Raw genomic sequence first — 27,519 nt, 5'->3', positions numbered from 1 at the left:
TTCCTTGATGAGATGTAATAAAGTCAGGAGCTCTGTCTTGGAGAAACCACTTACTAGCTATGTGACTTTTGGAAAGTTACTTGTGTCTTGGCTTCCCCAGGTGTAAATGGAGCTAATACTACCTCACTTTCCAGGGCAGTTGTGAATATGAAAAATAGTGTACAGGAAGCATTTAGCAAAAGTACTTGGCACATAGCATATGCTCCATAAATAATATTTGCAACAATTGTCATTAACATATAACAGAAGATCCAAGATTAAATTGAATTCTTACCCTGTCTTCAATGAACTTATTAAACTACTTTATTCACAAGTTTATTAGCGGTAATTTTTATTCACAAGTTTATTAGCAGTAATTTTAATTTAATTTAATTTTTTTTCTCCTTTGAAGGGCTATTGAGTGGCCAGACTTCCCCAACAAATGCCAAATTGGAGAAACTGGACTCTCAGCAGGTGTTGCAGCTCTGCCTCCGATATCAAGATCACCTGCATCAGTGTGCAGAGGCCGTTGCTTTTGACCAGAATGCTTTGGTTAAACGAATCAAAGAGGTAATGTACTGCAGGAAAATAACATTGCTGACTGGTTATTGTGATTGTCTGCAACTCTGGATTGACATTTGTCACTATTGCTTGGAGGAGATTACTTTTTCCTAGCAGTAAAATGTCATGTTGAAAAAAGTGGTCCACGGAGCTAGGCTCATTTATAGAGTTTGAATCCTGATCACAACTGATTTGCTTGGCTAAGTTGCTTAATTTCTCTTTGTCTCAGTTTCCTCATGTGAAAAATGGGGCTGATAGTAGTAACTTACCCTAAGCGCTGACTGACAAATTGCTCAGTAAGTGTTAGCTATTATTCTTATATGTAAAGTCCTGCAATACTTATTTGCTCTAGCTACCATTATATCTTTGAATTGACTTTAACAGTTTTCTGTGTATAATTTATATTTTGTTTCCCAGTAGATTGGAATTTCTTTCAAAGCAGGAGTCTTGATACAAAAAGCTTCAGTGATTCTTACTGGTTTTATGGAAACAATTATGCCTATTTAACCCACAAAGTTTTTTAGAGAAACGAAGCAATGTAATTCATGTGAAAGTGCTTAGTAAACTGAAAGGCATGATATAAATATTGTATAATTATTTATCTCAGTAAGTAGGTACTTCCTTTAAGCACTTAAATGTGTCTTTGACCAGCTGCAGCACAGCACAGTTCTAGTGACACCAAGGAATAAGTAAATACATTTTCCAAAGTTTTCAGTCAAGAAGGGGTTTATATTCCTGATACCTGATGTACTATAATATCAAGGAAATATCAGGAACTGTTTGTTGTAGAAACCACTTACATGAATGGCACTCCCAGATTTGTTTAACAAAATGGCCCTTTAACTCTGGTGAGAGAAGAAGATGGACATGGAAAGGCACTCAAGTGATGGGGCAAGAATCTCTGCAGATTAACAGTTTTTATTTAGCAATGGAGGTAGTACATCTTTGAGATTATAAAGTAGTCATTAGTTATACTGACAGATTTAAATTTGCCAACATCTCCAGCATTTTAGTACTTAGCTTTCATAAAATGTTGTATGCATATACTCTTCTCTCATGGGTTAAATACTATTATTTGGAAAACTATTAAACATGACCTTTGATATTGCTTTTCACTGATGTGGCTTTGCATATATTATAAACTTATTTTACTATATTATGGTCCACCAAGCTTTAATTTCCAAACATGACTCTTCATTGGCAACATATGGGTTTTTAATTTATTTTAATACTGAGTTCTCCCCTCCTCCCAGTATGTCTAGGTGTGGTCTGTGAATCATTATTTTCATAAGATGATATGATTTGCCTGTGTCCCCACCCAAATCTCCTCTTGAATTGTAGCTTCCATAATTCCCACATGTCATGGGAGGGACCCAGAGGGAGGTAATTGAATCTTCCCCATGCTGTTCTCATGATAGTGAATAAGTCTCATGAGATCTGATGGTTTTATAAAGGGGAGTTCCCCTACACAAGCTCTCTTGCCTGCCGCCATGTAAGATGTGACTTTGCTCCTCATTTGCTTTTAGCCATGATTGTGACATGTCCCTAGCCGTGTGGAACTGTGAGTCAATTAAACCTCTTTCCTTTATAAATTACCCAGTCTTGGGTATGTCTTTATTAGCAACATGAGAACAGACTAATACATAAGGTTACCAAATGGTACTGATGCCACCCTCTATTAGCTGGGATTTGGGAACCAGTGGTCTTAAGCACTATTTCTAAAATAAGTTCAACAAAACTAGTCCCATATAAAGAAGGTCAAACATTTTGCATATTCCCTTACCACTCCTTGGAAACTCCCAAAGCATATTATTATCTCATTTAAAGTTTTTAGGAGTCTCACAGTAAAGAAAAAGATTTTTGAAACTTTGTATTTCGTTTCTGAAAACTAAGTATTTGATCGCCAAACACTTATCTTGGGTAACATCTGTTACTGTCAGGTAGAGTAGTGATTTTAGAACATTCTTTGGGAAATGCTATTGTAAACATAAGACTTTATCTTTTTAATTTTTTTAGAGACAGGGTTTCATGCTGTAACCAAGGCTGGAGTTTAGTGATGCATTCATAGCTCGCTGCAACCTTGAACTGCTGGGCAGAAGTGATTATCCAACCTCAGCTTCCCAAGTAGCTTAGGACTACAGGTGTGTGCTACCATGTGTAGCTATGTTGCCCAGTATGGTTTCGAACTCCTGAGCTCAAGCGAGTCTCCTGCCTTAGCCTCCCAAAGCACTGGGATTACAGTTGTGAACCACTACCCCAAGGCAAACTTTACCGTTTTGACTATTGTGCTAGAAATTAATTAACTGTGACATTAACTCTCAGATCTTAGAATAATAATAAATTGGCTTTTTGATGTTTATTCTTTTTAAAAAGTCCTCTAAGTTTGAGACCAGCCTGGCCAACATGGTGAAACCCCATTTCTACTAAAAATACAAAAATTAGCCAGTGTGGTGATGCATGCCTATTGTCCCAACTACTCGGGAGGCTGAGACACAAGAATTGCTTGAACCTGGGAGGTGGAGGTTACAGTGAACCCAGATCGAGCCACACTGTACTCCCACCTGGGCGACAGAGCCAGACTCCGTCTCAAGGAAAAAAATAAAGTCCTCTCATCCATGTCTGTTGTTTTGCAGTTAGGAAGGTGTGGTACGGAGAGATTAACTGACTGGCTCGATGTTAGAGAGCTGGGGAAAGTGTTTTGTAGCTAGAAGTGCCAGACAGAGCTTCTCATTATAACACATTTTCAAGACTTCAGAGCAGTGTTTCTCAGCCCTGGCTACATGTTAAAATTACTCGGAAATTTTTTCCTCCAATATATATGATGAGAAACTTTACACATATACTGAAGAAGACAGAGTAACACAGTGAACCTTTATATACTCATTCAGCCACTGCAATTATCAACTTGTGAATACCCGTTTCTTCCATATCCCCACTCCCTGCCACCCCCAACTGTATATTTTATAGTGAAACCCCAGACATTATTTCATTCATAAATATTTAAGCATATATCTTCAAATGCGAAGGATTCTTTTAAAAAATAATTTTTAAATTTGAATTAATTTTACACTTAGAGAAAAGTCACAAATAATTTGAGAGTACCTGTATACCCTGCCCCATGCAGCTTCCCCTAAAGTTAAAACTTTATATAACCTTAGTACAATGATCAAAACCAGGAAATTAGCTTGGTACAATACTAGTAACTAAATAGAGATTTTATTTTGAATTTTACCAGTACATCTACATACAAAGAACTCAGTCCTTTTGAAAGATACAGTCACAATGCTGTCATACCCAAAATATTTAACAATGATATTTTAATTCATTCAGCATAGCTGAGGTGCTGTTAAGAAAATACCGATGTCTGGATCTCCAAACTGATTAGATCAAAATCTTTGAAGGTGATAGGATTGGGGTGGTGGGGTGTTGGCTGTTGGTATTTATGAAGGTGCTCAAGGTGATTTTAGTTTGTAAACAGGTTAGAAACAGTGTTTTGGAGCATTCGTTTAAAAGTAAACTGAGTTTGGCTGGGTGACATGGCTCATGCCGATAATTCCAGTGCTTTGAGAGGCCAAGACAAGTGGATTAGTTGAGCCCAGGAGTTCAGGACCAGCCTGAGAAACATGGTGAAACCCTGTCTCTACAAAAAGGCAAAAAAAAAAAAAATTAGACAGGCATGGCGGTGTGTGCCTGTAGTCCCAGCTATTTGGGAGGTGGGAGGATGGTTTGAGCTCAGGCGGCAGAGGTTGCAGTGAGCCGAGAGAGCTTCACTCTAGTCTGGGTGACAGATCATGACCTGTTCTCAAAAAATAAACAAATTCTGTTTGAAGAACTTTGGGATTCACTTTGAATAGTCAATAATTACCCAAAATTATTGCAAAACAGAGCTTAGCACTCACAGTACTGAGCAATACTTCAGCAGCGCTCTCAGGCAGAGGAGGTGAGCACCGTTTTGGGGCTTGCATTGGTGATGTAATGTGTCCATTGCGTCTCTGTTGGTGAGTGTTAGCAAACTCCTGAATCATATCCATCCGTCTTTGTTCACTTAAGACATAAGCGTTGAAATTAGTCACTTCCAAATGAGTAAAGCAGAGGATGTCGTTTTGATCAAACACCAACTCTCTGATATTATTCCAGATGTTTCCTGGAAATTTGGTTGGAAAGGTGAGGAAGAAACGTAATGCTATGTGTTGAAAAGTGAGGGAACTTAATAACCATGGCGAATATCTACTAGTGGAAGTATAGAACCGGGATCAATTAGAGGTCCCTAAAATTACAGTACCTTTGATCACTTAAGTCTGGATCAAAGGGAAACATGGCTATAACTATTTCTGATTCAGATAAAAGAAAATCAGAGAGCTAGCTAAGCTTTCCTTATGTTAAATGTGGATGATGGTCTTGAAGGAAAAATTTATGTTTACAGATTTGTGTATGTGAGGAAGAAGAATGGAGGTAATTTCCTTTACACTCAGGGAATCTAGTGACGTACCTTGACCACTAGTTCCTTTAGTGGCAATAGGATGACCCCTCAGCCAGCAGAGTTGAACAGCTATTGCAGACCCATGTAATGGGAGGTTCTTTGGGGGTTCCAGAGACATTTGACATGGTCCTTGCTCTTTGAGAATTTAGCCTGGATGAGGGAATGAAGATATACAGAACAGAACTATGAAAAAGACACTGTTGAAAAGGAATGCTCATTTGTGATTTATAACTGAAGTTCTGGAGATCCTGGAGCAGACAGGGTTTAAGCTAGGTCTTTGGGGAAAAAAAGGATTTAGGAAATGAGAGGAAGAGGGGAGCATTGCTGCAGGGGAATAGCTTGACAGTCTTAGAAGAAAATTAACTTTGGGGCTTCAGGGACAATGAAGAAACTGGCCTGAGTTTCGGTGAGCTTGCTTGGAGAAATCTCTGCATTAAGAGCCACAGAATGTTGGGATTGGAAGGACCTTAGAGACCCTCTGGTCTAGTGCTCTCATTATTCAGATGCAAAAATTAAAGCCTGTTAGAGAAAGTAAGCACTTTGCCCAGATCACACAGTGAGATAGTGGCCAAAATTAAATTAAAAGTGGATGAAGATCAAAGGGGATTTTTTTTTCTTGCAGGTGGTACACTTGGACATGTGTACAGGCTGAGGGGGAAGAGGCAGGAGAGACAAGATCAGAAGATGAAGGAGAAAGGGGGATTCTTAGACTGAAATCCTTAAGGAGGCAAGAGTTGAAGCCCTTGGGGCTTTTGTTTTGAGAGAACAGGGAGGGTGCAGGCAAGTGTATGACAGGAGGGCCCCCAGCAGAGATCAGTCCCACTCAGCAGCTTGTGTATCCTCTGTGGAGAAGAGGGGGGTCATTTGTTGAGTGGCCATGGTGACTGGGTACAGTAATGAGTGCCACAAGGCATTGAGGGCTCTGTTGAGGCAGGCAACTTGTATTTGCTTTGTATTTGTGGACAGTTTGGCAAAATGGTTCTGAGTGTAAACTCCAGAGCCACATTGTCAAGGTTCAATCCTGGTTCCATCTCTGACTAGCTGTGTGACCTCAGGCAAGTTCCTTAATTCTTCTGAGCCTCAGTTTTCTTTTCTGTTCAGTGGCATGAAAGTAACACCCACCTCAGGTTTTTGTGAGGGCTCAGTGAGTTATTCTTGGTACAGTACTGGGGACCATGCCTGCCATATAGTAGGCACTGTAGTGTTAGCTCTTGTTACTGCTTTAAATATAAATGATAATCAAGGAAAAAGGCCTATCCCACTTGCCATGAATTGGCCCATATGAAATTACTTGATACCAGCAGCTGTCTAAATATTGTCCCATTTTAAGCTCTGCTCTTAACCCAAGTATAAGAACTAAATAGAGGCCAAAAAAAAAATTTTTTTTTTTTTTAGCCCGCTGTGGTTTCCTTCAAACCCTGCATGATTCCTTTCATGCCACGAATATGTAGTTTTTGGAATTTCTGTAGTGAATTTAGCTGTTTATTCTGTTTTGTGGATAGCATGCTCGTGCCTGAGGAACATGGGTCTTGAGAAATATGAAGCTGGATGGTGGCAAGCCATTAGTCCTTGGCTTCTAGGCTGTGGATACATGACTGCCTGTGATTTTGGGGATTTCCTGTATATTGCATCATTTTAGCTAAGGATTCAAGCTGATAGACATGTTGTTATAGGTTACATCCATCATTGAAATGTGGGGTAACTGAAAAGCCAGCGAGAAAGGAGTGTGCTTCCTCTCCAGGAGTGTTTTCCCTTGTGGGAGAGAGGAGGCTGGTGGTAAATGTATAGCTCCAGGAAGACGCAGCACAGACTTTTGGAGCTTCTCTTATCACTGCACTGGGTCTTGTTTCTGCCTCAGGCTAGTTGCTGTCAGTGCATAAATATGTTTATAGATTAGAACACCCTCGTAACTAAGATAAAGCCACAAGGTTTATTTTGTTACAGTTCCTGTGTACTTGGAGAAAGACTTTGAGAGTAAATTCATGATATGATTCTGGTAACACCTGTTTTAGTTCTTAGATGCATTGATAAACATACTGTATCAACATAAACCAATAATGAAGCATGGAGTGGGGGTTCAGATGAACTGGTAAGTTGCAATCCTGGGAAAGCCATGTGATTGCACAGGATTATAAAGAGGCCCTAAAGTTTCTCTAATTTAGCCCTTTCATTGTGCAAATAAAGAAACCAAGGACCTCCAAATGCATATGGGATTTGCCGGACATCTTTGTGTTAGTTAACGATTAAGATTATTTTAGAAGGGGAGTCATCTTTTCCACCACACCATTACTACATCTGTTCTGCCTCTTTGAAGTCCTTCATTTCATTTTTGGTTATTCGTTTTTCACATGGTAGGTCCTCAACTGGTGTTTGAAAGAATGCACAAGAGTTGCCATTCGTGGGCCTGCACGCAGGGCTGGGCAGGGATCTCTTTTTGTCTTCGATACTGTCATGTTTCAGACCCAGTTGGAGTCATTTTCCAAGTATTTGACCTGACTTCCTGTACTGTGTGTCCTCCCAGGGGGAGAGATTGATCCAGATTAAATGAGTTGTTCCGAGTGCTGCACAGAGCATCAGTGTCTGAATTGGCATTAGCATTCACTTTGAACTCCTTCAGTGAAAAGCCTGGTTAGGGTGAGCTGTTGGCCAGGTGAAACCGCTGCTATCACCCTGACACCGTGAACCGAATCTCCTTTAAATAACAACATTGTTAGATTCCTGTGGCTGCTTTTAAATATGGCTTCAGTGGCTGCTTTCTTGAGCTGAAATTGTAAAATGGGTTGGGAGTACCTGTTTCAAAACTACAAAGTTTGACAAGGACATGGGATGTCGGCTTCTTTTTGCTGAAATACTGAGGCAAGACATTTCAAGAAAATTTTATGGTCCCTTTCTATGTCACAAGTTACTCCGGCATAAATTCCAGGTTAAGACCTTATAACGTAATTATAGTTTCCCCCTTCTTGTCTTTTGGGCAACCTTTCTTTTCTGTAAGAAATAAAACTGGTCCCCTGGGTGGCAGGAAATCCAGGTGGGGGAGTGGGCTGCTTCTGGTTCGGTGGACTGTAAGGTATGCCAGGGCTTCCTTGGGCCAGGCCCCACACTTCCTTTACACCAGCACTGTCCTGCCAAAAGCCAGAAATCCTGGAAGAGGGCCGAACCTAGTTTATTACTTGCCTGTTGGAAACATAGGCTTATGTTTTTTGGCAAGGTATGAGCAGAGCCCGGTTATTTGACTGCTCTGAGATTTAAACTCCATTCCGTTTTTGGACAGTGACATGTGAGCATGTGTGAACAGCAGCCCCATTTCCCCCCAGTTTGCCTGCCCTAGACATGCCCCCAGACAGCTGACTCTGCCAGCTTTCCCAGTGCCAGGTTCTAGAGCCCCTGTTCTTCTCCGTCCCCTGCTCATTTTCAGTCCACCAGAGTGGGCAGTGTCAGAGGCCCCATGTAGCCTCCTCTCTTGGGAGGAACCCCAGAGAACCTGCATTCTCTAAGCCAGCTAGCCAGTATTGAGGGCTTCTGGGTTATGGAAATGAAACCAGGGCTGGGAAAAGATATTGCCTGTCCTGTATTCCTCTCAATGAAGAGAAACAAGACTTTTAGCAAATTTGAGCATTGCTGCAGTGCCTAGAACAATGCCTGGCACGTCGTAGATGTTTAACAAATATCATTTGATGAACCACTTACATATTCTTCAATTATTTCATCCTAGAGACTGATCCGTTTTCTCATTCTGTCAGAGAAAATAAAGGTTATAAGGGTTGCAGGGTTGCATTAGGTAGAGTGAGCTAGGCTGCAGCTATAAATAGACTCTAAGATGTGTAATGGCTCAAATGCAACAGAAGTTTATTTCTTGCTTTTGTTCAGGGTGGATGTTTCTGGTTAGCAGGTAGCTCTCCTCCATCGAGTTCAGGGATTCAGGTTCCTTCCATCTTTTGGCTCTGCCGTCCCCAAAGAACAGTAGCAAAAGGGAAAAAAGAGTGGACTAGCACCTAACTCCTAGGTTCTTACAGGCCAAACCTATGAGTGTTGCCAATGACTTCAGCTAGAACTCAATTACATGGCCACAGCTAACTCAGAGAGGCTGGGAAATACAGTCTATATGTGTTCTCGGGGTACACTAAATTTTGAGCTACTTTGAACATCTGTGTCATCTTCAAATTTAGATTCCTAAAGTGCATCTGCACCCCAACTTTGAGATTCAGAAAGCCTGGTGCAAGTTTCCATGGTAAATTTCACTTGGTTTAAGTCCTCCTGCCAATGAAAACCAAGACCTATACTTTTAACAGTAAGTAAAAAACAAAAAAGCAAGATATAATAGTTTCTATTCAGTGTGATTTAAACTGTGTTAAATATTCTTTTGTTTATTTTAAAGCAGGTTTGTCCAATCTTCTGGCTTCCCAGGGCCACATTGGAAGAATTGTCTTGGGCCACACATAAAATGTGTTAACACTAAGGATAGCTGATGAGCTTTAAAAAATGCAAAAAAAAAAACAAAAACTCATAATATTTTAAGAAAGCTTGCAAATTTTTATTGGGCCACACTCAAAGCTGTCCTGAAGTGCATGCAGCCTGTGGCCAAACAATCTTGTTTTAGAGACAGGGTCTCCCTCTGTTGCCCAGGCTGGAGTGCAGTGCTGTAGTAATAGCTTACTGTAGCCTCAAACTCCTGGGCTCAGTGATCCTCCCACTTCAGCCTCTCAAGTAGCTGGAATTACAGGCATGTTACCTACCTGGCTAATTTTTAAAACTTTTGGTAGAAACAGTGTCTTACTGTGTTGCCCAGGCTGCTCTTGAATTCCTGGCCTCAAGCAATCCTCCTACCTCTCAGAGTGCTGGGATTACAGGTGCGAGCCATCATGCCTGGCTATGTTAAATATTCTTAATAAATGGTTAGACAGAAGGAAACATGACAGTGACTTAATTGTGGTCCCTTTAGAGATGAGCTTTTCAGTGGTATTTTGTTTTAGCCTGCTTCTCTTTTTCTATGTTTTACAGATTTCTATCTTAAACATGCATTACTTTTTTTTTTTTTTAATTTGAAGTCCTTTTTTTTTTTCTTGTAACTGATGGGTAGGCTTTGTCTTCCGATATTCTGACTCAGTGGATCTGGAGTAGGGCCTGGTACTGGCACTTTTATTTTTCAATTTAATTTTTTTACAGAGAGGGTATTGTTCTGCACTTAGGCCAGAGTGCAATGGCATAATCATAGCTCACTGCAGCCTCAATCTCCCAGGCTCAAGTGATCCTTCTGCCCCAGCCTCCCCAGCAGCTAGGATTACAGGTACATGACACCATGCCCAGCTAACTTTAATTTATTTTGTTTTGTTTTGTTTTGTTTTGTTTTGTTTTGTTTTTGGAGAGACAGAGGTCTCACTAGGTTGTGCAGACTGATCTTGAACTCCTGGTCTCAAGCAGTCCTTCCACATTGGCCTCCCAAGTGCCAGGATTACAGACATGAGCCACCATACCCAGCCTCTGTTGTTTTTTTCCCTCACAATATATGAACCTCATGACAGTTCCGTCTCCCTGCCTGCAGCTTTTTGACTCAACAAGATAAACATATGTCTCTGATAACTTTGTATGTATGTGTCTTTACATGTCTGCTTACAGAGTCAGCTCTGTGTCAGGCCTTCTTGTAGGTGTCAAGCAAATATCACTACAAAACAGATAAGAATCCCTCCTTTAGAGACCTTACACTCCATTGTGGACATAGACAATAAATAAGGTTAAAAAAAAAATGAAATAGATGGCTTGTAAGATGGGAAATACAAGAATTAAAAAAAATAAAAATAAAAGTAGGCTGGGCATGGTGGCTCACACCTGTAATCCCAGCACTTTGGTAGGCCAACACGGGTGGATGACGAGGTCAGGAATTCAACACCAGCCTGGCCAACGTGGTAAAACCCCGTCTCTGCTAAAAATCCAAAAATTAGCCAGACGTGGTGGTGCAAGCCTGTAGTCCCAGCTACTCAGGAGGCTGAGTCAGGAGAATTGCTTGAACCCAGGAGGCAGAGGTTGTGGTAAGCCAAGATTGTGACATTAAACTCCAGCCTGGGCAACAGAGTGAGACCTTGTCTCAAAAAAAAAAAGTAAGGGGATACAAAATGTCAGTAGGGTAGAAATTTTACATGGGGTAACCCAGAAGGCCTTCCCAGAAAGGCACTTTTAATATAAAGACCTGCTGGTCAATGCTGAGCTAACCAGAAGGCTCTTTATAACTCTGTCTAAATCTGAAATTTATCAGATTATTTGAGCAGATCCCAAGATTCTGTTCTTTACTATCGATCTGCTCATTGTTGTGGTTATCTGAATGCTCTGAACTAGAGTCTTATTTACTATCTCTGTTGTTAGTTGGGAGGAGACTTGCAGATCTATACACCTTTTAAAAATGTCTCTTAATTGTTTTAGATCTCAGGGATTCCCAAGAGATTTCTTCAAGATGTGTCCCTAAAGCTTGAAGCAGCATTTAATCTTCTTCTGCCCATGCTGACAGACTGTAATTTTGTAAGGCTTTAGTTGGCATCCTGGTGATCCTCCATAGTTTTCATTCTACACATGAGTAGAGAGCTTTTCACTTGTCTAAGGTCCTATCACACCATTGCTGGAAACTGCCCTTGACAGCCAACCTGGAGCCCAGAGGAAAAGGCATAATGAATGTGGAAGGACTCTGTAGGACCATACAGAGCTATGTAAAAGAAAGGATTATTCTGGGGGAATAAAAGTCATTTCTTTCAAATGCAGCAAGATGAGGAGGGATTGCAGAATGTTATTCTGTAGGAGTGTGAACATGAGTGGCGCAATACAGCATCATTTCAGTGATGGTGTCTTCCTATAACCCGAAGTGCCCCAGCCTCCTCTCTTCCCCTTTCCCCCTGGAAGTTGACGAATTCTCTCTTTGCCCTTGCTGAGACTTAGATTCTCTGGAGTCTTGTCGTGACTGACAAGACTGCCTCTCCATCTTAAATTATAATAGTCATAGTTGCATTCTGTAAAATCCACAAAATTCGTATGGTTCCAGCCTGAAATATCCAGCCTCCATTTCTGCTCCCTGACTTCTGCTGTGCCCCCTCCTGCTGGTGTCTGCTCCCCCATCGGCAACCGCCAACAGCCTGGCACATCCGGAGGTCTCAGCTTCCCTTGATCAGAAAGGACCTCCTTCCTTATGCCTCCCTGGTGCACAGAAAGTTTTTTCTGGAACAGTTTATGTGGTAAAGTTGAGTTGGTGCCTCAACCATCTGCATGGGGAATGATATGGGCCTCTGGACTCTAGATCAGGCTCCAGCCTGATGTCCTCAGCAGCCATCTAGCATCACCTGGGAGCACAAGGCAGCATCAGTGGCAGTATACCAAATCATTATATCGATATTATCATTGTCCCATATGTGGTATCTTGGGTCTTTCTTCAGGCACAGAGTGGAGGATTTTAGCTGTAAGGTATTTCCCTGTGTGCCATTGCTAAGCTCTGTTCTCTGAGTCTAAAAGGGATTGTGTTCACAGATGGTTTGGGTACATACACGAGGGAATTATAGCGCACACAGCCCAGTTTTACATTGTTTCCTTACGTTAGCTCAGGTTTTCAGATGTTGAGTGCGTCACTTCAGTCACACAAACTTACTTTTACCTCCCTTTAATTCTGGACATTGGAAAGGGGAGTCCAGGGTAGTGGTGTGACTTGGAGACATTCCTCGCTATCCGCCTGCTATATCTGTGGAAGCTTCTCCAGCCCCCTCCTGATGTAGTGGTGACCGCAGCAATAGTGTTACAGCTGTTATTTTTGTATGTTTACCATGTGGCAGGTCTAGAATAGGGATTTTGCATATATCATGTATATTTCACAGATAAACTGAGATTCAGAGATCTGAATGTGTTTCTGGTTACACATTTATCGAAAGTGAAGCTGGGATGCAGGTGCAGAGCCAACATCCACCTTCAAGACTCGAAAGCTGTGCTTCCTCTCCATGTCTTTGTCCTTTGTCTCCAGTTCTTTAAGGGCTTGTTCTTTCAGCCTGTCTCCTGCTCATGCCCAGTGTTCAAGTGCGTTCTCTTACCCTGTATTCCTTTACAGTGCTCACTGCGTAGAGTCACAGTATCAATACACTTACACATCTCAAAAGCAGTCTTTATAGGATGCAACAGTGCTTTAAAATAGCTGTGAAGACTCCACATTTACATTCTTGAAGTGGCAACTCTGCCTGCCTTGGGAATAACTTTTCCATACTTCAAACCTTTGGAGAATGAATGGGGCTTTTTACCAGTGTCTCAGAGCACTGTGGTAGTAAAGAAGGTGGACAGAGAGTGGACTCGTGCCGAGGGGCTTCATCCTTCCTCACTGCCATTCTGGAGGGGTTGCAGAGAGGGAGCCTCAAATTAGTCAGAAAGGCTGGGGTGCCTCTCTGACTAAGGCGGAGCCTTCTCCAGGCAGCAGAGGATCTCAGATATCTATGTGCTCTACAACGCTGTCCTTCATGGGACCCAAGGAAATGTCTCCCAAGGAAAGGGAGGAGTAGGACTTGTATCCTCAGGCTTTTATTTTTACTTGTAATGTTTTTCTTTTCCTTATTTGCTGTGCCAGTGCTATTTTCAAGGCCTTTTGTGGGGAGGAGGTGTAATCTGCCTGTTTAGTTTTGAAAACTGCTTAATAAAGGTTTTGGGATTTCTTTCCCACTTTTCCACCTAGACGTGATACCAAGGGTAAGAAGGCATCGGGGAAGCTGGGCAAGTCATAAAGTCATTATTGAAACAAAGTCATGCAATTCGAATTCCTGCCATTCTGATATCTCTTAATTCTCTTGAAGACCTGAATAAAATCTGTTCTTTTAATGAGACATTTAGATACATTGTTTGAACAAAGGAAACAGGGTGACTTCAAAATGTCCAGTATGTGGAAATCGATGCCATTCAGCCTGTGGTGTAATTAATGAAAACATTGGCGACAGTCGGCCTCATTGTTTGTTGTTGTGCAACAGGAAGTGGTACACGAATAAGGAGCCGGGGAAGGTTTACGTAATTCAGAAGGAAGCAGACGTGTGTGCAGTTTTGACTGATGCCCTGCTCACTGCTGATTCAAGCTTACCCGAGCAGGTTCCTGTTAATACCTGATGGACATTAAGATGTCTGATTTGATTTTGTCATTTGAATTTTGACATTGATTAACAATAGATTTTTATTTCTCTTATGGTCAGAAATAGTGTCTTGAAAAACTTTGCTTTAGATCATAGTTTTCACACACAGTTATAATTCATTGGGTAAAGCATAGTAGAACAATACGGAAAACGAAATGTCACTGGTAGACGTTGGTCGCTTGGGACAATTTTGATGGCCCTTGGAATCAGGAGATCTGGAGTTCAGTCCTGACCCGGTCAGTCCCAGCTGTGTGATTTAGACATAGTGCTTGCCCCCTCTGGAGCAATCTTCATCTGTAAAAGGAGGGGTGGGGGTGCTCAGGACCCTTTCACCCCCTTCCTTTTACAGATGAAGACTGCTTTGTCTAAGCCCCCTTGCTGAGGTCAAAAATTGTGAAATGTTTGTACAAGCAAGATGTCAAGAGTACAAAGTGTACAAACGAGCTGCCAGTGAAAATGTCATTTAAGTTTATCTGCTAACAAATAGTTTGTTCCCTTTGGTCTGCTTTCAGTTTTTGTTTTGTAAATGTCAATGTTTTGTCTGGTAATTCATTATCTTTATTATTAGAAAAGTAAGCACCAAAGTGTTTTTCCATTCCATTTGACAGCATAAAAAATTGCCGTTAAGTTAATCTTTTAAGGGTTTCAAAAAGGCATTAACACACTCCTCAACATGGTATGTATTTAATTGAAATGAGCTAACATTTGAATTAATTAGCCCTTTAGAAAAGATAGGCAAAAATCAGGCTGAAAAGCATGGGTTTGAATTCTGGCTTCACTGCTAGTACGAGCTATGTGACCCTGAGCACCTTTTGTTACCTCTGAATTTCTAATGTCTCATTTCTAATAGGAGAGTGACATTTGCTATGAGAGTGTGGTGAGGTATAAAGATAATGAGTGTAAACTGCACAGTACAGTATCTGACAATTAGTAGATACTTAATGGATAGCAGCTGCAACTGTTATATATTAATTTATCATAGTAATTAAAATAACTAGAGAATTTGTGTAAATTATTAACTGGATTATACCTACCAAATCATTCTAACATGATGTGCATTGATTACCAGAAGAAATAGTCCACCAGTATGGATGCCAGTTTTGTTTCTGTTAGAGTATGTGGACTGACATTTACCAGAGAGGGATTTCTCTTGTCTGGTTGACAGATCAAAGGTACGCCTATGAGAATAAATGGCAAGAGTTGATTCTTACAGGCTGCCATTGCAAACTATTGTCTTCAGAAACAAGGTCACTCAAAATGTTCAGTGTATGGTAATTGGCGCCTTTCAGTATGTGGTAATTGGTGCCGTTCAGCCTGTGGTGTAATTAAGGAAAACATCTGTCCATTGTTGTCCATTGTGCAAGAGAGAGGTGTCCAGGAAAGATTCATACAGAGGACTCCCAAATCCTCCATGAGAATGATGATGTGGAGGAGGGTTGGGCAGCCAGAAAGAAGGTAGTTGACCCTGAAAGCTTTCGTTGCAGCCTGACATACCCTAAGCTTTATAATCTGTCTGAATTTCCACTGCAGGTCAAGTAGCCATGGTCTGGTGGGGATAGAGGTGGCAGGTAGGCTAGAATGTGCCACATCTTGATTTGTGGTAGTGGGCCTCCTACTCTTCAGAGTAGAGACAGCTAATAACAGGAGTCAAAGACCAAATCAGTGGGTAGCCAACGTATGAAAACACAAGCACCAGCTTCGCAGAGTGGAAAAAAGAAAGGTCTTGAAGAAGATGTCAGAAGCAAAAATAGTAAGTATGTGAGGAGATGGGTATTTTAATTAGCATGACTATAGAAATCATTTCACTATGTATATGTATGTCAAAACATCACATTGTATGCTGTAAATATATAGTTTTTATTTAAAAAAATGAATACTGTCTGTATGAGTCCATTTAAAAATAAGCAAGCTTGACGTTTCAAGGAAATTGCTGAGAATGGGCATCTCACGCTTCATTTTGGTGTTAAGGCATGGTATAGTTAATTTAAAGATGCAGGATCTTATGAAAACACCTTTTTACCTTGGACTGTTCCTCTTGCAGACTCAGCTACCACCTTCCTTTATTATTAAAAATGTCTTAATTAGCCTCAGCAATCTGTTTTAGAGCCACCTTCATAGTGTCTACTTCCGGATTGCCAAATAGGTTTCTTCATCTTTCTAAGCTCCAAAGTGGCCATCTGGGGTTTGGTGTCAGGAAGGGTTCTGAGTCCAAGTCAGATTGAAAGAATAACCGTGATCCACTACTGATATCTCTCGGGGGTCTGATACACGGAATTGAATGTATTTGAATATATTTATTTTATTGTTGTAAAAAACTGAGTCATAATTCATGTAGTCTACCCTTTTACAGTGTACATTTCAGTGGTTTTAGTATTCTTGCAAGGTTGTCCAACTCCATCATTCTGTGTAATTCCATAACATTTTCATCTCCCTAGAAAGAAACTATGTACATCAGCAGTCACTCCCCATACCTACATTCCCCTATTCCCCAGCAACCACCAGTCTACTTTCTGTCTCTAGGGATTGCCAATTGTGGGTGTTTCATATAAAGGGAATCATATGATATGTGGCCTTTTGTGTCTGGTTTCTTTTACTTAGCATAATGTTTTCAAGGTTCATCCATGTTGTAGCTTATATCAGTATCTTATATCTTCTTATGGATGAAGAATATTTTATTATATGGATAGGCCACATTTTGTATATCCATTTTTCAGTGGATGGACTTTTGGGTTGTGTCTACCTTTGGCCTATTATGAATAATGCTGCTATAAAAATTTGTGTACAAGTTTTTGGGTGAACATATAATTTACTTCTCTTGGGTATATAGAAGTGAAATTGCTGGCTATATAGTAACTTAATGTTTAACTTCTTGAGAAATGACCAGACTGCTTTTCCAAATGGCTGTATCATTTTACATGCCTGCCAGCAATGCACAAGGGCTCCAGTTTCTCCACACCCTCACTAACATTTGGAATTGTCTGCCTTTTAATTTCAGCCATGCTAGTGGGTGTGAAGTTGTATTCTTTGTGCTTTTGATGTACCCTTCTCTAATGTCAAATGATGTTGAATGTCTTTTCATGTGTTTATTGGCCGTTAGTATATCTTCTTTGGATAAATGGCTTCAGTTGTAATTCCAAGGCCAGATTTTGCCCTAGGGATAGTACTGATTTATATAGTTAGGCTAACTGCTTCCTAATTGGGAGAGTTGGTAGTTCTGAATTTCAGAAGCTTTATGTAAAACACTGTGGCAGTCTTCTTTGAATGTGATTATTATTTGGGAACTTTTTAGTTTTACTACCATGAAAAACAAAACTTCCAAGCATATTTGACCATTCATTGTTAGAATATAAACATACATGTTTATAGCAGTGTTCTGTTTTCAGAGCATTCTTACATATATCATCTCATAACCATTACAACACTGCCGTGAGGTAGGATAAACATTAGACATTATTATCCTCACTTTTAAAAAGTAGAAGCTGAGATTCAGCTTGTGACTTGCCCAAGTTCACTAACTAGTAGGATTTAAATTCAGGCCTTCTGACTTACTTTTTTTTTAATGGTAATGAATTATTAATGATGTCAAGGATTTGAAGGGCAAGCTTACATTGCTAAAAATCAGCAATATGCCCATCTTTAAATAACAGATTGTTACTGACCTCAGAGTGTATTATTTGAATAGCTGTACAACCAGATGAATTGTTACTTTTCCATTTACCCCCTTTAGCTACAAAGTACTTACAATAAAAGAGCAGAATTACATATCACTGTGTGTTGATTACATTTTGAACACAGAAGGAAATCCATCCAAAGAAAGAACAAAGCTGGGGATGGATTTAGAAACCTAAAAAGAGGCAGCCTTTGATTATCTGGCCTTGACCCATCATTCCTCCTCCTCCCAGCCTCTGTATTTCTAAACTTACCTCCTTGGGAAATAGGAGTTTAAATGTAGAATGAGTGCAGAGAAAGTGAGATATCCATTGAGAGCAAATAAAAATTGACCTTGAGATTGACGTTAACTGAGAGACACCACATTGAAAGCTGAACATTACTTTTAAAGGGTGGGAAGGATGAGTGACTTTTTGAATGCAGTCTTGAGCTGCCACCGTGGCTCACATCTGTAATCCCAGCACTTTGGGAGGCTGAGGTGGGCGGATCACCTGAGGTCAGGAGTTTGCGACCAGCCTGGCCTACATGGTGAAACCCCATCTGTACTAAAAATATTTTATTAGCTGGGCATGGTGGCACATGCCTGTAATCCCAGCTCCTTAGGAGGCTGAGGCAGGAGAATCGCTTGAACCCAGGAGGTAAAGGTTGCAGTGAGCCGAGATCATACCACTGCACTCCAGCCTGGGCGACAGAGCGAGACTCAGTCTCAAAATAAATAAATAAATAACAAATGCGGTCTTGATTAAGTCCATATGCAGTCTTTCTTGTTTTTAACATTTCTTTTATACCTAAGTATCTTGGGGATAGAAAAATGAGTCTATTGATCCTATGGATGTGAATTTTGTTAACTGTGAAACACAGTTTACCTACTCATTTTTCTTTCAACCCATGAGGTTATTAAATTTGCTTTCGATCATTTCGTGTCTATCTATATCTTAAGTTGTTAGAATTTAAAAGATGTACACTATGAAGTTCTTACTGTTGTGTTGTACATGTTCTCTAACTTAAAATAAGCCCTTGTAATATGTCACTAATTTGGAAAGTTTGCCTTTACTTTGAAAAGAACTACGTCAAGCACAGTGAGGCCAGGTGTGGTAGCTCATGCCTGTAATCCCAACACTTTGGGAGGCAGTGGGGGTGGATGGCTTGAGGCCAGGAGTTTGGAGATCAGCTAGGGCATTATAGTGAGACTCCATCTCTACAAAATAATGATAGTAATAATAATTAGCCAGGCATGGTGGCATGCACATGTAGTCTCAGCTACTCAGGATGCTGAGGTAGGAGGATTGTTTGGGCCCAGGGAGTTCAAGACTGCTGTGAGCTATGATCAAGCCACTGCACTCCAGCCTGGGCAACAGAGCAAGATCCTGTCTTCAAAAAAACAAACCACAGTGACATCTTTCATAGAATGACTCATCTGTCTCACACCATCATCAAAGCTTATTTTATCAGGAAATTTTATGTAACGAAGTTTTTGAAGCACTGTACTCTTGTTGGAGAGGATACCATTTATTGAAGCATTTGGTTTTGCTTTCAAAATATGTTTTGAAAAATATACATGTATGCATGTAAACATATGTATTTTTATTTTTACCATATCGGATAGCATCAAACAGTGGTAATAGTTACTCATTCTCATGGCTAAACACATAGATCCAAAACATGGAAGGACTTGTAGGTGAATAATGATTTTGGTTATTACGTAGTGCGAAATGATTCAGGAAACTGGGGGATGAGTAATGTGACTCTGTTGTAAGATTTTCAGTAGCAGAAGTACAGAACAAAATAAAACATGTCAGCAAAAAAACACAATGGTAAGTTGTCATCTGAGTGATTGTGTAAGCCTTGAAGATAGTTACCGTAACCAAGATGAGGCATCCATGTAAGCTCCTACCTTTATAACAGGTACGTTGTATCTATTTGGATACCACAAAATGTCATTTTTTTTCTGCTTTCATATACTACATGTATATGTATATATATGTATGTAGTATATATATATATATATATAACACACACACATATATATACATATATATATGTAGTATATACTTTCATATACTACATATATATATATATATTTTGCGTTTTGGGTTTTGGGGTACATGTGAAGAACATGCAGGATAGTTGCATAGGTACCTACATGGCAGTGTGATTTGCTGCCTTCCTCCCCATCACCTGTATCTGGCATTTCTCCCCATGCTATCCCTCCCCACCCCCCACTGTCCCTCCCCTAGTTCCCCCCACCAACAGACCCCAGTGTGTGATGCTCCCCTCCCTGTGTGCATGTGTTCTCATTGTTAACACCCACCTATGAGTGAGAAGATGTGGTGTTTGATTTTCTGTTCTTGTGTCAGTTTGCTGAGAATGATGGTTTCCAGGTTCATCCTACATTTCTTATCTTGCTTTTTCATTCTTCATGTAAAAGAGGTTTTCAGACATCAGCTCACATACATTTTATTATTTATGGAGCTCCTTTTTTTGGTGGGGGGCTGTTCTAGGTGTTTTATACATGTTATCTCATTTAATTCTCACGTCAACCCTGTGAGGTAGGCATTGTCAGTGTCCCCAGTTTAGGTGACAAAGGAGCTGAGGGTCAGCGAGATTAAGTAACTGGCTCAAGGTCACGAAGGTAATCAGTCATCTGCAGAAGCAAGGTTCTGTCTGATACCACTGTTTTTATCCATAAACGATGTATATTTTAGTCAGAAACCTGGAATGGTTACTCAACTTCACATTAATTTTTTGTTTATTTTATTGCTTCTGTAGAAGCTCTCTCCCCTCCCCACAAACTCTGAGTCACTCAGCTTGAGCTCAGGAATGATTTCAGATGTCTAAACAGGTCATTTGCAGGGTCTGGGTGGTCTGCCCACAGCAGAGGTTAAAGCTCTGGCTCAATCTTGCCATGTGAACCACTGAGAATTTAAGCCAGCAGATCTGAAGGCAATTGAATTCCGTTCTGCCACTCCAGCTCAGGCAGGACAGCCGCTTCCATGAAGCTCAGGGCCCCTCTGAGGTTAGATGTGCAGCCTTAGTGGGCATTAGTGTCATGAGTAACTGCTCCTCATTTGGCAGCTGTAACTATCCAGAGACAAAGGATAGGATTCGAGATCATCATTGTCATAAGCTGGAAGTCTCCAGAGTCCTTGGAAGAATCTGAAAACCCAACAGAATTTTTTTCTTTCCACACTGTCAGGCAGGGCTTCAGCAAAGGAATTCTGTTGTGACAATTGACAAATAACTACCTACTTTTTTTTTTCTTCCTGATTTGTAGTCCAATTTACTTAACCTTGCCCAGGGCAAAATCTTCACACTATTCACAGTTTGACTCTTAACACCTCTTTGACTCCTTTGTCCCAAGGTGAGATCTCACTTCCAGATGATCTCCTGCAGGATTTTTCCCTGAGCCTCTAACCCATTTCTAGCCCATATTTGCCCCTCAGGAATTCAGTAATTCAGTAATGTTTTCAGTTCTCCTGAAAAGATCTCAAGTTTGAAATTTTATTTTTATTTTTATTTTATTTATTTATTTATTTATTTATTTTTTGAGACAGAGTTTCGCTCTTGTTACCCAGGCTAGAGTGCAATGGCGCAATCTCGGCTTACTGCAACCTCCGCCTCCTGGGTTCAGGCAATTCTGCCTCAGCCTCCTGAGTAGCTGGGATTACAGGCACGCGCCACCATGCCCAGCTGATTTTTTGTATTTTTAGTAGAGACGGGGTTTCACCATGTTGACCAGGATGGTCTCGATCTCTTGACCTCGTGATCCACCTGCCTCGGCCTCCCAAAGTACTGAGATTACAGGCTTGAGCCACCGCGCCCGGCCCTGAAATTTTTTCTTAATGTTTAATTATAGGAATTATTAACATATTCTGGATGCAAGACTGTCATTCAATATATATATTGTGAACTTTTTTCTTTCTTTGCTTATTTTGGCCCATTATTTTCTTTTTTACTTATTTTTGTTTGTTTTAAAACGGAGTCTCGCTCTGTGGCCCAGGCTGGAGTGCAGTGGCGCAGTCTCCTAGGTGTACACGATTCTCCTGCCTCAGCCTATCGAGTAACTGGGATTACAGGTGCCCACTACTATGCCCTACTAATTTGCCCATTATTTTTAAAGGGAAGAAAATATGAATGTTTTGTCAAAATATTATGAAAATACTATAAAATATGCCTTTTCCTTCTCTCTCTCTTTTTTTTGAGACAGTCTTGCTCTGTTACCCAGGCTGGAGGGCAGTGGTGTGATCTTGGCTCACTGCAACTTCTGCCTCTTGGGTTCAAGAGATTCTTCTGCCTCAGTATCCTGAGTAGCTGGGATTACAGATGTACATCACCACGCCTGGCTAATTTTTATATTTTTAGTAGAAACAGGCTTTCACCATGTTGGCCAGGCTGGTCTCAAATACTTGACTTGGGGAGATCTGCCTGCCTCAGCCTCCCACATTGCTGAGATTACAGGCATGAGCCACCATTCTGGGCCTCATTTTCTTAATGGTCTTAATGGTATCTTTTTTTCTTTTTGAAATGGAGTCTAGCTCTGTTGCCAGGCTGGAGTGCAGTGGGGCGATTTTGGCTCACTGCAACCTCTGCCTCCCAGTTCAAGTGATTCTCCTGCCTCAGCCTCCTGAGTAGCTGGGATTACAGGTACACACCACCACGCCCAGCTAATTTTTGTATTTTTAGTAGAGGCGGGGTTTTACCATGTTGGCCAGGATGGTCTTGATCTCTTGACCCTCGTGATCCATCCGCCTCAGCCTCCCACAGTGCTGTGATCACAGGTGTGAGCCACCATGCCCGGACCTTTAATGGTTTCTTTCTTTCTTTCTTTTTTTAAATTTTTACCATTATCAAATCAGTGGTATTGCATTAATGGTTTCTTTTTAAGAGAAGTTTTTAGTTTGATGAAAATCAGTTTAACCGATTTTATTTTATGGTTAACACTTTTTGAAAATTAGAAATCTTTGCATATCTCAAGGTAGCAGATTTTTCTTAAATATTTTCTTCTAAAAATTTTGTAGGTTAGCTTCCATATTCAGATCTGTGATCCATTCCCTGTTAATTTCTTGTGTATGCAGTGCAAAGTGTAAGGGTCCAGGTTCATTCTTTCTCTGTACGGATATCTAGATATTCTAGCCCAGGCGTCCCCAAACTACGGCCTTCGGGCCACATGCGGCCCCCTGAGGCCATTTATCCGCCCCCACCGCACTTCAGGAAGGGGCACCTCTTTCATTGGTGGTCAGTGAGAGGAGCACAGTATGTGGCGGCCCTCCAACGGTCTGAGGGACAGTGAACTGGTCCCCTGTGTAAAAAGTTTGGGGACGCCTGTTCTAGCACAAATTATTGAAAAACTTTTTCCCCTATTGAATTGCCTTGGAACCTTTTAACAAAAACAACAACAAAATCAATTAACCATACGTTTTTAGATGATTTTTACACTGTCTTCCATTTCATTGATCTGTGTGTCTCTCTGCCAGCACCATGCTAACCTGATTACTGTAGCTTTATCCTAAGTCCTGAAATCAAGTACTGTAAAAGTCTTCAAACTTTGTTTTTTGTTTGTTTATTTGCCATTCTGTGTACTTAGAATCAGCTAACCAATACCTGGTTTTGTTTTTTTTTTGTTTTTTTTTTTTAAATGCCTTCTAGAATTTTTATTGGATTACAAATGAATCTCATAATTTGGCAAGCATCAACACCTTGACGGTATTGAATCTGACAATCCATGAACATGCTGATATACTTCATTTTTTGAGATCCTTTTTAATCTTTCAGAGCAATGTTTTGTATTATCAGTGTACAGATCTTATATATATTTTGTTGAATTTTTGCCCAAGTATTTCATGTTGTTGATGCAGTTGTAAATAGTATTCTTTCATTCCATTGTCCTGTCATTATTGTTACATAGAAATACAGTTGATTTCTGTATACTGACCGTGTATCTTGCAACCTTGCTGACTTCATTTTAATAGTTTTTAGTAGATTTTTAAAATATTTTCTAAGTGCATTATGTCGTCTGCAGATAAAGACCCTTTTGTTATTCCTTTCTAATTTGTTTGCCTTTTACTTAATTTATTGCATTGGCTAGGATCTTCAGTACAATGTTGAATGGAAGTGGTAAGAGTGTAGACATGCTCGCCTTGTTCCTAATCTTAGGGAGAAAAGTGTCTTTCACCAATAACCATGTTGTTACCTGTAGGTTTTTCATAGATGCCCTTTATCAGATTGAGGAAGTTTCCTTCTGTTCCTACTTTGCTGACAATTTCCATAATAAATGCATGTTCAGTTTGTTGAATGCTTTTTCTTATATCTATTGAGACCATCATAGATTTTAACCTGTATTCTGTTGAAATAGCAAGTTACTCTGCTTGATTTTTCAGATGTTGAAGAAGCTTGTCTTCCTTGACATAAGTATTACTTGGTCATGATGTATTATTCTTTTTGTATATTTCTGGATTTGATTTGTTAATATTTTGAGTCCATTTATTGAGTGGACCAGCCAAGTGGGCGCATGGGCCTATACCACTGATATAAGGTATTTGGAACAACTTTGCACACATTCTACGGATGCCTCATACCTTAATGAGACCTGCAGTTATATTCCCAATTAGTTTCCCCTTCTTTTTCACTTGTCCTTTGAAATGAACTGGCACCAGAGATGATATATGAATCTGTAGGGCAAAGTTTTGAAGTATGACTTTGAGTAAATGATGAGTTCCTGAAGGCAAAGGCTTTATTGCATTCTTTTTTTTTTTTTTTTTTTTTCCGTGTTAGGGCCTTGCTCTTTTGTCCAGGCTGGAGTGTAGTGCTGTGATCACAGCTCACTGCAACCTCAACCTCCTGAGATCAAGCAATTCTCTCACCTTAGCCTCTGGAGCAGATGGTACTACAGGTGTGTTCCATCACACCTGGCTAATTTTTATTTTTTGTAGAGATGAGGACTCACTGTGTCGTCGTGGCTGATCTTGAGTTCCTGGGCTCAGGTGGTCCTCCTACCTCAGCCTCCCAAAGTGCTGGAATGACAGGCATGAGCCACGCACCTGGCCAGCATTCATATCTGTCAGTATAAATCTTATGACTGTATTAATTAGTGTTACAGAAACCCCAAATGATGGTGACTTATACAAAATGAAAGTTCATTTTGTATAAGGCCTGGATTACTCTTACCCATCAACATCCTCGTGGACCCAGGCTTCTTCTAGCTCAGTATCTGCCAACTCAAGGATGTAACCCTCCTTATTCTCATGGTCTACGTGGGCTGCACCTGCATTCCAGCAGGAGCAGAGTTGAGGAAGGGACAGTGAAGAAGAGAAGCAACACAGAGAGCACGCTAGCTGCCCTTTCAGGAAGGTGCCTGGAAGCTGCCGGGAGAGACTTCTGCATGCTCACACCACTGACTAGAACTTGGTCCTGTGGTCACGGCAAGGGGAGGGTTTGGAGGGAAGAGCTGTGGAGAATAAAGAGTCTGTTCACTTTCTATTCAAAAATCAGCTAGTTCATTTTTTTTTTTTTTTAAGATGGAGTCTTGCTCTGTCACCAAGCTAGAGTGCAGTGGCACAATCTCCGCTCACTGCAACCCCCGCCTCCCGGGATCAAGTGATTCCCCTGAGCCTCCCAAGTAGCTGGGACTACAGGTGCATGCCACCATGCCCGGCTATTTTTTTAATTTTATTTTAATAGAGACAGGGTTTCACCATGTTGGCCAGGATGATCTTGTCAATTGCCTCACCTTGTGATCCGCCCACCTCAGCCTCCCAAAGTGCTGGGATTACAGGCATGAGCCACGACGCCCAGCCTCATTTAATATTTTTTTAAGTTCCTGAAATAGTTATTTGCAATTTCTATGTTTCTGGGCCTGAGTTTCTTGGAATAGTAAAGTCATGTTAACAGAAACAATGGAAAAGAAAATTCATATTACGTACACAGTAAGCCGTGTGGGTATAAGTAGTTTTGGTTCTCGATATCTATATCCTAGGACCTCGTGTGGTGCATGACATGTGATGCTACTCAGTAACTGTTGCCTGCGTGTTAGTAGTTTATACTTACCCAGTGCTGACTGTGTCCTGGACCGTATAATAATGTTCTCCATGCAGTATCTCATTTAATCCTCAGGACAGTCATATCAGTAGCCACTGTTGTTATCCCTACTACCTTACGGATGACGAAACTGAGGCTTACATAGATTTTCATTCATTTATTTAACAAATATTCAGGACCTGCTATGTGCTGGGTATCGGGGATATAGCAGGGTTTAAAGCACACCAAATCCTTGCTCTCGCGGAATCACCCTTCTGGGAAATTTTCTAAAATCACAGATACTGGATTGAGGGTGGCCCTTAAACCTAGGTAGTCTGACTCCAGAACCTGTCATCTTCACCATTGTTTTATTGGTGGATGAATGGATTGATGAGTGCAGGGAACAAAAATTGTAACTATCCATTTCACAAACAGCTTTGTGGTTGCAGTGGTGTGATCTCAGCTCCCTGTACCTTCTGCCTCCCGGGTTCAAGTGATTCTCCTGCCTCAGCCTCCCAAGCAGCTGGGACTACAGGCACCCACCGCCACATCCAGATAATTTTTTGTATCTTAATAGAGAAAGGGTTTCGCTGTGTTGCTCAGGCTGGTTTCATACTGAGTTCAGGCAATCCGCTTGTCTCACCCTCCCAAAGTGCTAGGATTACAGGTGTGAGCCACTGCACCCAGCCAAGCTGGGTCTTTTGAATGGCTATGGAGTATTCAGTGAGGCGACCCTAGGTGATATCATAACACCTCTGTTTATCCAGAAGGCTATCGGTATACACGCTATCTTGTTAGAATCCTTGTGCCAAAAATAGAAATAGGAAAGGCAAAGGAGGACATGTCCCTAGATTGCCAAAACGGTGGTTCAGAATTGCTCGAGATACTGGTTTACTGCCTACAGTCATATCAAATACGTTATGATGAGCATGCGTTTGGAAGTTTATGGAGCAAAGGCAAGGATTATGGATTGGGGCAGCATTGCCTCAAGAGCAGAAGGCAGAGACATCAAAAATGGCATTACCAGTTTTACTGTCCTTTTCCAGATATTCCATTGCTGCCTGCACTAAGTGGAGACTTCCTTTGCAGTGAAGAATGGGGAAACATTGAAAAGGTAGTAACTTTCCCCTCACGTGATCCAGTCCTCTTTAATGCCGTGTCACGCGCCAACGAAAGTCTCATGTAGCATCAGTGGTACAGGCTCTTGCTCAGGAAATACGTGTAAAACAGGGGAGCTGCTGGACTTAGGGGATCTGGGGTCCAGTGTTGATTCTGTCACTGTGAGACCTTGAAAGTCACACAGACTAAGTTTCCTCTTGTGGTTTTTTTTCCTCCACGGAGTGTGATGGAAATAAGACATGATGTCAGTGCGCATGAACGATGTGCTTGAACTCCGTGTGCTCATTTAAGCATTAACAGAAAGTGCCTTTGGACAAACGCTTTGGAGACACGAAACACAGGCCCCAGCTGGATGTGGAAACGGGTGGGGCAAGTTCATGCCATTTGACAAGTACCTCTCAAAGACAGTCATGAACAGCCCTCATCGGGTGTGAATCGGGGGGATGGATTGATTGCTAAGGACTTTAGACTTGATAAGGCAGAGCCTTGGAGGCCATTTCAGATAGAGTCTTCAAGCATTTGTCTACTCTGATAGGGTTGGGGGGTGGAGGGCCAGGAATGCCCCGCCAAGTA

The 27,519-nt window shown here is 41.0% G+C and overlaps 1 protein-coding gene across 2 annotated transcripts in view; it reads left to right on the top strand.

Moving 5' to 3' along the window:
• Nucleotides 1-27,519, top strand: part of BORCS5 (BLOC-1 related complex subunit 5) — a 97,691-nt gene that overhangs the window by 67,987 nt on the left and 2,185 nt on the right. The window contains exon 3 of one of the 2 annotated variants that reach the window (XM_003934525.4): nt 392-549. In XM_003934525.4, the coding sequence (XP_003934574.2) occupies nt 392-549 (158 nt within the window). The other variant, XM_074403272.1, reaches the window with a different exon arrangement.

Source organism: Saimiri boliviensis, chromosome 7 (genome assembly GCF_048565385.1).
Source record: "Saimiri boliviensis isolate mSaiBol1 chromosome 7, mSaiBol1.pri, whole genome shotgun sequence".
Classification (NCBI taxonomy): domain Eukaryota; kingdom Metazoa; phylum Chordata; class Mammalia; order Primates; family Cebidae; genus Saimiri; species Saimiri boliviensis.
This window is presented reverse-complemented; position numbering and strand designations above follow the sequence as displayed.